The following is an 11,461-nucleotide window of genomic DNA, read 5'->3' as shown; positions in this document are numbered from 1 at the left end:
TTACTGCCATAGAAGTCCTTTGTCACATTTCCCACAAATCCTATCATGTGTCATATTGCAGGGTGTCAGTTTCTCTCTGTCCAACTGCACAAATGGAGCATTTCTTACAAGTTTGCTTAGTTGGCTTTTCAGAAAACGTTGTTGCCACGAGAGCACTTAATACATTTTATATCATCAATGCTTTTTATTATGATTCCATTTCCACATTGTGGAAAGGGTGATGTTCCCGCCGGCAGATTTTACAATCCACACAGTATGCACTGTCTTTTTTCTTGGGTTACAACAAGGGATTGATCTTCTCTACATTTTGGTAATTGACAGCCAATCGCATTGGCATCGCATTGTCTGTAAATGGCATGTCCTTGCAACCTTCTTTTCACACTATTTTTATGTTACAATTGGGAAGATAGGAAAAGCAGAAGGAACAGGGCTTACAATCTCCAGTGAGTTCTTCAAAGTAAAACCCTTTGCCACAGCCATGTTCACACTGTGAATTATTCGTCAAGGAACAGTTCCTCTTGCGGCTTTCATGGTCAGAGCAGATTCCACATGACAGGCATGAACTGCTATCATTATTAGGAGAGTAAGATTTTCCAGGTTCACATGGCTCACAATAACTTTTTCACCATAACTAACAAAACTGCCCACATTGTGGTGTTAGACCATTCCAGGAGGACAAGATAGACATTTTTGACAAGAACGTGTGTTGAACACATCTTCGACTTCAAATTCGTCATAGTTACAGACGGTATGAACCTGATAAAAAGCAAATTGATGTTTATTATCATGTATTATAAGACCCTCTATAATTTAATTTAGAAGCTGTTAAGGAAGACTGGTGCCTAAACCTCAGTGTGAGGAACATCGAAATCTTTCTAAGCTCGCCAATCAGTGTGGAGATGTCAGGATACTGTAGACCTGTCTTTGTTGATAAGCCGTTAGGAGCAAAGCTGCTCTATTCTTTATCCTGCTTTCAACGGTCTACCTCTGTGCCGTTTAGTCTGGTAAATAATCACGTAGCTGTGTCTTTTATCACTGGCATTGCTTTCTAGGAAATGATCCAATGTCGTTTGTAAAGGTCATTTGTAATGCAATGGGGTTATCGCTGAGAATTTCGTGGAATTTGACCGAGACGGGCGGCAAACTGTCACTTCGTAATATATTCATTTAAATTTTTTGAAAATTCCTAAAGAATAACGGTTTACTCACATTTTTAATGGAGAGAAATTGGAATGAACACATTAAAGAGGCTCAGAATGTACATTCTTTGGTCTCTCAGATCTGCAAAGGTAAAATTTAAAGAAAACGCCACTAATTGAGCTGAAGGGTCGGCTTACTTAATCCCGTGTTTAACCAGGCCTAAATTGGGTAAAGTAACAAACGTCATTGATCGAAAGTGCTAGGCGAAGCACATTCTTAAGGTAATCATAACGCTCAGAAAATTAGGAAGATTTATCCTTTTGCTTACTCACTAAACATTACAATTGTCCTTTAGTTTTGATTGCCTTTGTGCCTTGCGAATAACCTACAACATTCAAATGATTTTGACGGGAATCAATAACTTAAAATTGTGTGACGTGATCGAAATCCAAAAGAAGATCGCATTTAAAATACATGCTGAAACAGCGTGACACATGCAAAGCAAGAATACTGAATTCCAGGTACTTACGCCTTTTCATGACAACGTTATGAGGGAAAGTTAGGTGAGCGGTCTTGTCAGCAACGGTGAACTCGACTACAATGCCAACACCCCCGACTCGTCGAATCTTTTCACTTCGTAGGAGTGCGGGGATTCCCCTTCCAATTAAACTTCAAACTTAGCTACCCACAACCAATCATATGATCCCGTTCATAATAAATTATTAACACTCTAAACGCTGAATGGCTGGAAAAGACTCTGTTCGACGGAAACGAAAGTGCTTACAGAGCACGTTGTGAAAATATAAAATAACTTATCGCCGCATAGGGGCATATCTCGGTGGTTTGCTGTACCTTCGGTATCCCTAAAGCAGAGCAATGGATAGCAGGTACAATCCTTTGACTAGAAACGCTGCCGACGATTACGGGATACAGACAATGGGGGAAAGAACCTCGACTCTAACTTCATGTCCCTCTCCGATGGCACTCGCTCCGTCGCCGGTTACGGTAGCCAACCATCATTGCAGACACTTCAGTAACTGCCATCACACACAGTTCGGAAAAGCACTGATGGCAGGGAAGAAGATTTACTTCTTGAGTCAGAGTTCGTGGAAGACTCTAGGAGACCTCTGGGAGAAACAGAAGCCCATGATCAGATCGAAGAAATCTTAGAATCTGCACATTCGTCCGAACAACACACTCGAAATGCATCCTTACAGAGCAGACCTACTCCCCAACAGGAGTGTTGTAGCATACACGCGGAACAAAACGGCGTATTGGTGTCTTCAACTCGACGCTCAGAGAGTAGGATACGCAACGATTTTGTAGTAGGGGAAAATCTAATATAATTGTCTATGTATCACCAACGATTTAATTTTTTTATTAAGACCATTATTCCATCGATTCCCTCGATTCCATCGATTCTGTCTGTAAATGAAATTGAATATTTTTTTTTTCGCTAAGTCCAACTAAATGGCTACATTTTAATCTGAATTGTGCTTAGCCTACGGAATATCGCATCAGAAATCACACAAGCAGTTGGAGGGGACATTATACCCTTCAGGCCGTGTAGTTCCTAGTTCAAATCCGAATAGTCTTCAAAGGTTTATGGATCGAGAAAACAGAAGAGCATTCATGTGGGTGTGTAGAAGGAGTGAAGTAGGTATAATGCCAATCAGTTGGGCATTGGAGTCCGAACCAATAGCCATTATGTTTTTCTGAGAGACAATTGGCACTAAAGTCCAAAGTTCGGATTATGTTTGGTAGTAGGAGTCATGTGGGCAGGTCATACACCTAATAAACTTAATTTGTATTAATAAACATGCAATAGTATTAATTTGTTAAGGAAAATTTAATTTTGTCAATTACCAGGAGATCCAGGATCAAGCAATGTGTTCCGAATACTTTGTATGATTTTTCTGTGTAAAAGAGGAATCATTGCACGAGATGATTTAATCCATGCTCTCTACATAATCCCACTTAAGGACTTCCAGGAGGTATGCATATATGTATGTGCTCTTTTAATTTATCTGCAGTTAAATTGAGCCATGTGAACTTTGAAATTTAAGGCTGTGCAAACATTTGTCGCAAGGTTCTTTCTTAAGTAGATTATTTCGAACTTGTTTCTCCTGGAGATTAGCTTTTCAAACATATTTTTATGATCAATTGCAGAAGTTCCCAAACTCCAGCAATACGAGGGTGTTGTGTGCCATGGCACAGAGTTCCCAATGATGGAAGAAACAAAAATGTTACCAGCTCTTTTCCATCGCATTATGATTGATGAAATTTGTCAGGTTAACTTTGAAATGGTCACTGGTGAAATGTTCTCAATTGTCTCCCCACCTACAGTAAGTTACTTTGGATAAATGACTTCAGTAATTAGATCAGTTATTTTCTATTCATACAATCTAGCACATTAATATAATCAAAGTCCTGAGCACTTACCATCTGGTGAAAACATGTTGACTAAACCTAGCCCTACTACACTGTAGCGTAATTTAGTATTGTCAGCGGAGTTGATAGCGTAATTTCGCCACCGTAAAGAGTTTCGAATTTTACGTTTCGAGCGTCAGCTTTTAAACTCTTTACGGTGGCCAATTTTTACATTATCGATTCAGTTCATAATACTAAATTACTCTGGTATACCCTCCCACTGACGCAGCACCACTGTTACTTTAGAAACTTCTCTCCTCTAATGTACTGTAATTTGTCTTTTAAGTTTATATTTCTTCCTTGAGTATTTCATGTCTTTCTTTTCCTGTCAGTAATATTTACCTATTAGCAAGTTTTTGAAAAAGAGATGTAGAGTTTTGACACTCTGACAAAGTTGTAGTTTTATATATTCTTGTCAAGCACTTCTCTGACTTAGTCACCTTCGTAAACATTCTGTCCTGCAGATAGTTGCAAATGTCTCTGAAATCCTTTCAAGGAGTAAAGATCGGGTTGGGTGTGGATTTTCAGCAACAGTCCTAACAAGATGCACAGGTGAAAAGGACAAGCTCTTTGAGGACAACATCCGCATAAACATCCAATCTGGTGACACAAATTTACATTTTACTGTGCCCATAGCGGTAAGCTATTGTTATAAATGTGCATTGTCTTAAAAAATTCCTCGTGTAGTATAAAATTTTTCATGGACATCCATTTGTGTGTTTCCCGAGGCAGGACATATTACCGCTCACAGACAATCATGTGTGAGTTAGTTGCAGAGAGTCATGTTTGTTTCCTACTTAGACGGTTTCAAACTGAGAGGTCGATTAGTAACAATATCATTACAATGATATTATAATCATACTTATCATATAAGTACTGTAATGTAAGCATTATTGTTATCAGCATCTTTTTCGAAATTTTCATGCAACAAGTCATGCTAGGTATTGGGTACTTGTCCTGCAAATTTACTATTTTTAGTCTTACGGAGTTTTTTTTTCTTTCGTTTCCTTGAAGATACCTTTTTAGTTTTATACACCCACATATCATGGTTTTAGATTCAATTTCGTTTATTTTATCTTTTTAAAACCAAAAAGTTCTAACAAGTAAAGTTTCATGTGTCTCAAGATGTCTTCTATTGATAACCTAGCAAAGACTGAAATAATAGTTATTACATTTTTGCATCATTATTTGGTTCAATAAATTAAACTCAACTCGTCTTAAAGTAATTTCCAAAATGTTATAATGCTCAAAGTCTTCATAAAAAATATTACATATTTTACCAAATTCTATCTTGTTTTGATTTAGTACTACGAAGCAAATATATCACCCTGGCTGTACAATCCACAAGCAGGTAATTAGAGATTACATGTAGATTGTGAAGCAAGCTTGACTGAAGCATTCCATTTACAATTTTTGAAAAATCTTGAAGTAGAACTTGTGTTACTAGAAATATCAGGACAAGATGATTTGCTTTGAGTTTGAACACAATAGCCATCATGTGAGAAACTACCATGAAATCCCCATGCCACCCAGGACCCTAGACATAACCCTTACAACACTGAAAATATGTATCAGTCTATGACACTTTGATAATCACTATTTCATTTACAGTTCTCAAACAAATGTGTGTTACTTAAGCAGTAAATATTGTTAATTATTAGTGAATAAGTTATGCTGTAAGGTAGTGAGGAAAAATATTTAGTTTATTAGGTAAGCATAAAGATACGTACCTTACTTCACGTCAGTATGTGTTATTGACAGTAAATAAAGACACTAGTATCGCGATTGCAAGTAGGTCGGGTTGTCTTCATTGACAGGTAATTTATAAACTGTTTCTTAAGACTATTCTAATTGCCTAACTTTTATATTTTCAGTCACTGTCATGCCCGACGAAGACAGGAGAGTGCTGCGTTCTTGCCATGTTTCTCTTCTTGAGAATATTGGTGACCCAATCAGTGTGTGTGATCACCTATACCAACACAAAATCTTCGATGAAGAGGACATGCAAGAGGTAGAGAGTATGAAAGTGAAAAGGTACCGCAACGCCTTTTTGTTACGGACAATCCAGACGAGGGGCAACATCCTTGACCTTATCATAGACATAATGAGAAGCCAGCGAAAAAACCAAGAGGCGGCCGCCATTTTACTGAACCAAAGACACCTTGCAGCTGGTCACAACAATGATGACAAATGAAGGTCGACTCTACCTGCTTATAACTAATTTTACTTTTAATTAGATTAGCTCTGCCCTGTAAATAATATTTACCGAGCTTTAAGTTAAAAAATATATTATTTGTGCGAAAAAATCAGTAAACAAAATTTGTTCGAGGGAGAATAAGGTAGTCCGCTTTTACTGGCTCGGTTGTTCCAGCTGCTTAGGAATGCAGTTCTGTGGATAATCTTTTATTTTCAATTCTTTGAGTTTGTATTTGTTTACAGTATATCTAGCTAATTGGTGCACAAGAATCCGATTTCAGAGACATACAGGACCGATGGGTACTGTTCGTTCCTATTATTCTAGTTACAATATAAAAATGGAGAATTTTTTATTTCTAATGTGTCATACTGGTGTTGTATGAAGATTGGTAAATTTGGAACCTTAGGCAATGTGCCCCAAGATATGATTATTTTTAATTCTCTCGTCTAGCTACCATACATTTCCTTGTAAGCCAGTTACGAGAATTTATGGCTAGATCAAGATAACTTCTTCCTGAGAAGTTTGACTATTACCATAACCTGTTTGCTGGATAATGACGTATGGATATCATGGGGAGAAGTTACAGGTTAATCACCTGCCTTTGGCATTAGAAGGTATATGGCAGGTAGATATGGATAAGGTTCTCATATGTTATGTGATGTTTTGACATCAAAGCAATTTTATATATCATAGCGAAACATAACTCTCAGTCTGTAAATGCTTAGGTAGAGTTTTTTGGGGAGACTGTAGCCTCGGGTAACAGATAGTGGTCGAAGGTCAAACTTACATGTCTATTTCGTGTCCTCGTAGAGCCTGTTGTATATATTTTCATAAAATTCTAAACTTGACGTCAAGTATGTTCGACATTCTCGTTTTGATCCAAATTCAAGCTGGAAAAGTGTTCTTCTGTTGTTATAGAGTTACTGTCTGTTTTTTAGCAACTGTCTCCGCTAGCAAATATCCAAACATCCAAAATAAAGATTATTCGTTATTAACAGTTGCAATGATGACCGAGCGCCCTTATCCACTTGCCGATTAGGCATGCAGGCATGCAAGGTTACGTGGACCAGCGTAAGTTGTATAGAGTTATTTTGATGCATTTGACAGTCACATGCCAAAGAATTAAATATTGTACATTTTTGAGAAATGCTGTTTCTTATCTAAAGCTGTTAGATTGTAATGAATTCATCAGCTGAAGCTGAATAAAATACAGTTTAGTTTTGATAGCTAATTATCTGAATCGTAAATTCATTTCAGTATTAACATGATTTTTTTGTTGCTACTAAATGCTTTAGTGAATAAAAGTGTTGGTAATTCCCTGATAATTATGAATTTTTACTTGTATCAAGCGCAAACCTTATGAAGTGGTATGATATACCTTGGCTGCAATGATAAGTGCAAGCCACAGCCATCTCAATCTTTTTCAAGGCAAGGTTAAGTATTCAATGCAAAATGGAGGCTGATTTATAATGAATATTTTTTTATTGAACACAAAGCAAGGGAGAGGTATAGTGGCATAATGGACTTGGTGTGCTGGACTCCTCATCGAGAAGTATACACTGACTCCGCACTCTACCCTTCTGTAAATAAATCCTTTTCTTGATATAATTGTTTTCCCCGCCCTTGCATACATTTTTGGTTGAGATATAAATACTATTAAACTAGATAAAAAATGTACGTTCATGTTTGTTAAAATAGAATGGTTTATTCATCATTACCAAAAAATGAAAGTATTTTGAAATGTGCCATCGGATTATTTTGTGAAAAACATTTCTGTTTTGCCGTGAAGTTCCTGATATTTAAGTATCATAAACAGCAGACGTTGATCGATGCTTAAAACGTTGTCTACTGAACTAAAAATTTCCTATAATATTATATTTCTAGTCCTCAATCAGTTATGATTTGGCCGCTCACTGTGCATCTCAAAAAACGTTTCCTAAATATTCATATTTCCAGTATTGTGATATGTTAATCATCTTCGTCGGGAAGGTTTTGAGAATGAACTAAGAAAAGAATGAAAAAAGTTATGGTTAAACTATAACACTATGAATCAACTTCACGTTAATCTCATTTTAATACTTACCTCCTACTTTTCCACTTCATCATGTTCAAATGATCTTATTAAAGGATCTTCTAAAAATCTCTACAGGAGAAAATATATAGAAATAGCGTTTGCGGGGCTGGACTCGGATACGTTTGTCAGAACGCAAGAGGAAAGAAAGTTAAAATATAGGCTGGATATTTCTTTACCTTTTTCAGTGATGTGGATGCATAAATCCTTGTTTCACCAGATGGTTCATGATTTAAAACCAATTCCACAAAAACACTGGTGCTTAGTGACTTCCTGCAAGGTTGGAATACCAGATCACACCGAGGAATGACGTTGAAGGAGTTCCTCAGTGATTCAAAGCTGAATTTCTAGAGTTATAATAAAAGAAATGATTTATAATTAAATTCTTGTCAGAAGTTTACATAAAATTCTTGGTACGCTTATGGCATATTTAAGGAATGAACTAAAAGAATAATAATAATAAACAAAGAGCAAATTTCTTCGATGAGCTGCGAGGCTATCGAGAAGAGGCAAAAGATACAAAATATGACCCTGATAGTAATTCCCTGCACCTATCTTCTCATTAGAAACAGGTCGAAAAAAGGAACTGAACTACACAAGTAGGAATTAAGACTATAACACAGATTTAATGGACGGTTTGTCCAGGAAAGCAAGTGACATGTTTTTGGCAATACCAGTGGGGAGGCCTTATTCAGCTGCCAGCCCGCAAGATCTTTTACAGATATGTTAAGACCCTGTTTACTGGTAACAGAAAAGCTGACAGATTCGATCGAGGACATGAGTCTTCCTCCAATTTTCTGCTCCATTTGCATCATCCTCTGTAACGGTAAAAAATAAACAAAGACAACTAACTTCAATTTACTTAGATTGTGCTTTCTCCAAGACAAAAAACAGAAAGCAATATTTTTGATTGAAAATAAAATGATGAAACAAGGCCCGATCATAAATCAAAAACTCCGTAAAACAAATAGAAAACATTTTTGGTTAAGGTACTGTTTGCACGAGTGCACATGGCTTGGCACCAGTAGTTTGTATCGCAAATTTCTCTTCCATACTATCGCGTTATTTTAAGAAGTAGCGTTAACAATAACACTGATCTAAATTATCATAAAATGAAAACCATATACCTCGAGAGACCATTCACAATCATCAAAGCAGTAAAGCCTGACAACAAGTTCTTCTCCAACTTTGGTTTCACTGCAGAATGCTACAACCTTCATTCTCTTAACGGCCAAAGTCGACCGAGACGTTTCAAACTTTCCAGTTACTTTGAAAGTTGATAAATGGTCAGTCTTGAATCTCACATGATTGCTTTTACAGACAAAGTTCTTTGATTCTTGTGTTTTGATACTTTTACTAGTTTGGCCAACAGTTACCCAACTGTCGTTTCGATACTCCTTCAAAATTACATTCCAGTTTTCGCCTGTTAAAACAATGTTTGCACCATGAGGTATCCAAACTTCAAGTGGTCTGTCCAACTTTACAACATCTGATACAAATTTATATACTGGGCTTAGAGACAACTCATCCTCCTGTAAATGGTCTGGCAGCATTGCTTCAGTGCAAGCTTGTAACATCACATTTCCCGGCATCCATCTATTGGTGAGTGTCAATCCATTAGCAGCCTTCACTTCCATCACTTCTACCCCAGTCTTCTGAAATATTATATGGTCAGTACTTTGTTGCACTGGATATTCAAAAAGCACGTCCTTCTTGCAGGCTAACAGAATAAAAATAATATTAAAATGCTAAACTTCTTTATGCCAAAGTAATTGAGTACGTTTAATAAGTATCCTGATGTCTTTTTGACACTCACCAGATTGTGCATTTAGTATTCTTTGTTTAGAATTATGATCATAGCGGTCTGCTGACTGGTTTCTGTCGGCCAAACTGCTGTCAAATGAAAACATACTGTACACAAGGTAAAGAATCAGAAGGCTGAATCCTAGGCTAAATGCTTGAGTTGTAATGCTGTCAAGTACCAGGGACAGACCATGTCCATGATGGTCTTCTTGACAAAATATGGCTGAAGACACTGACTTAACCTATAAAAGAGGACTCGACATCAAAATGGTGTACATGTTAGGCAAGAGATAAATGCTGTTTAGGATGTTTAGCTCTAAAAATAATCTTTATATAAGTAGAAAGGATTTATTGACCCTTTGGACGACAAAGGCTGTACATATGGTACATAAGGCCAAGAGACAAATCAATTCAGTGAAAGAAATAATTAAAAAATACAACAGGACATGGTTATAAACCATAACTGTTTGAAGGCAGACCCGTTGGCTATTTGCAAGACTCGACCCAGTACATTTAGACCAGGCCCGGTTGTTCAAAACTGGGTTAATGTAACCCAGGGTTAGTGTGAAATTTTATTTCAGGTCTGAAAAATTTAAGAGAAAATTCAGGTCAAATCTTTTTGCTTGCAATTTGATCATTAGATGTTCTAAAAAGAATAGTGAACATTTTTCCTAAAAGACTTTTGAATAAAGAAATAAAGAAAGCTGGATTGAAATTTAACCCTGGGTTAGGGCTAATCGGCCTTTGAACAACTGGGCCCAGGTTGCAAGTGTAGCCTGCCTACTACTCGGCGACGCGTCCTCCTGCTTCCACTCTTACTCCAGATTTTCACCAAAAAAAGCAGAAACGTAAACACTCAACAGTGTGCAAGGGTACGTATTCAGCTTTGCTTAAATTAGATATTGAAACTTCCCGTATTTGTTGCGTTATTCTGTTTTAAAATTAACGCATGAGTGAAATGTGCAAATTGAAAATTTGAGATGACCATGGCGTAGATGCAGTGCAGTGAAAGTAGAGGTAAACAGATGTTGATTTAAATCTTTCGTATATGAGGTTTGAAACTATAAATTTAGCCGTGATTTAAGTGGATGAAATTCAAATTCCGCCGATAAGCGAAACTGATATTGTCATGGGATTAAGAACGTGGGTGGAAGACTGAAACGTGATGAAGGCGTAGGTGGATAGAGGTGCACGAGTTTGGAAGAAAAATGTATGCACGTTGTAAAACATGAAACTTTGTGATGTGACTCCTACTGAAAAACAAAGGTAACGCAGTTGACCAAACTGTGATTGAGTAGATGTGCAAAGTGAGGACGTCACATAGCAGAAGAGGGTTGGCAGTTGAATTTTGTTCGACTGATCTAAAAGCGTTCAACATCCATAACAGGAAGTACTTCTAAGTTAGTTCGAGCATCATAAGAATCATCGAGGCATCGAATTTACATCGAATTTACCATCGAGGCATCGAATTTTCTAATTTCGCTCAAAATAACGACTTACCAGTAGGCAGACAACAGCGATCACAGAGAAAATGTTTCCCATTTCAAAGTCTAAATTTTCAATGCTGAGCGTCCCAGTGCCGTGATTGGGGTATACCTGTCGTAAAAGCCAAAAATTAATGTATAATATCAAAGGAAACTATGTCGTTTTGGTTAAGTACGCAACAGATCTTACTTGTGTCCTTCGGTATTTGGTTAAATCTAATTCCGTTTAAGCTTGCTGACAAAATTTATGCCACAGAAGAGCAAGCTTTCGAAAGTGAAAGCTATGTCCATGAATTAAAAGGTAACAATCCTATTTTAGAAAGGGAAAACCCCATG

General features: G+C 37.1%; 2 protein-coding genes and 1 long non-coding RNA gene across 3 annotated transcripts; 2 read left to right on the top strand and 1 right to left on the bottom strand.

The window, feature by feature from the left end:
• Positions 1–1,707: 1,707 nt before the first annotated feature.
• Positions 1,708–3,320, top strand: LOC136278095 (uncharacterized). Its single transcript, XR_010716190.1, has 3 exons — positions 1,708–2,442; positions 3,010–3,134; positions 3,310–3,320. It is a non-coding gene; the product is annotated as an uncharacterized lncRNA (long non-coding RNA).
• On the top strand, positions 3,320–7,117 carry LOC136278094 (uncharacterized). The gene is made up of 4 exons (XM_066161355.1): positions 3,320–3,485; positions 4,035–4,208; positions 4,876–4,921; positions 5,445–7,117. The coding sequence occupies exons 1-4, from the start codon at positions 3,366–3,368 to the stop codon at positions 5,762–5,764; spliced, it is 660 nt and encodes a 219-aa protein (XP_066017452.1). The 5' UTR covers positions 3,320–3,365; the 3' UTR covers positions 5,765–7,117.
• Positions 7,118–7,260: 143 nt separating this feature from the next.
• LOC131784395 (uncharacterized) lies at positions 7,261–11,410 on the bottom strand. The gene is made up of 8 exons (XM_059101206.2): positions 11,316–11,410; positions 11,142–11,237; positions 9,655–9,883; positions 8,966–9,558; positions 8,513–8,656; positions 8,018–8,185; positions 7,851–7,910; positions 7,261–7,770 (listed from the first exon to the last, which is right to left on the bottom strand). Exons 2-7 carry the CDS (start codon positions 11,181–11,183, stop codon positions 7,854–7,856), a joined length of 1,233 nt encoding a protein of 410 aa, XP_058957189.2. The 5' UTR covers positions 11,184–11,237; positions 11,316–11,410; the 3' UTR covers positions 7,261–7,770; positions 7,851–7,853.
• Positions 11,411–11,461: the final 51 nt, after the last annotated feature.

The sequence above is a fragment of the Pocillopora verrucosa genome, chromosome 14 (assembly GCF_036669915.1).
Source record: "Pocillopora verrucosa isolate sample1 chromosome 14, ASM3666991v2, whole genome shotgun sequence".
NCBI lineage: Eukaryota > Metazoa > Cnidaria > Anthozoa > Scleractinia > Pocilloporidae > Pocillopora > Pocillopora verrucosa.
The sequence above is the reverse complement of the archived record's forward strand: the minus strand, read 5'-3'. Positions and strand labels throughout refer to the sequence as shown.

Coding starts and splice junctions, on each gene's coding strand:
- LOC136278094 (XM_066161355.1), top strand. CDS start 3,366: ATGATGGAAGAAACAAAAATGTTACCAGCTCTTTTCCATCGCATTATG. Junction 3,486..4,034: donor CAATTGTCTCCCCACCTACA/GTAAGTTACTTT, acceptor TCTGTCCTGCAG/ATAGTTGCAAATGTCTCTGA. Junction 4,209..4,875: donor ATTTTACTGTGCCCATAGCG/GTAAGCTATTGT, acceptor GTTTTGATTTAG/TACTACGAAGCAAATATATC.
- LOC131784395 (XM_059101206.2), bottom strand. CDS start 11,183: ATGGGAAACATTTTCTCTGTGATCGCTGTTGTCTGCCTACTG. Junction 9,884..11,141: donor TCGCTGTTGTCTGCCTACTG/GTAAGTCGTTAT, acceptor CCTCTTTTATAG/GTTAAGTCAGTGTCTTCAGC. Junction 9,559..9,654: donor AATACTAAATGCACAATCTG/GTGAGTGTCAAA, acceptor TTATTCTGTTAG/CCTGCAAGAAGGACGTGCTT.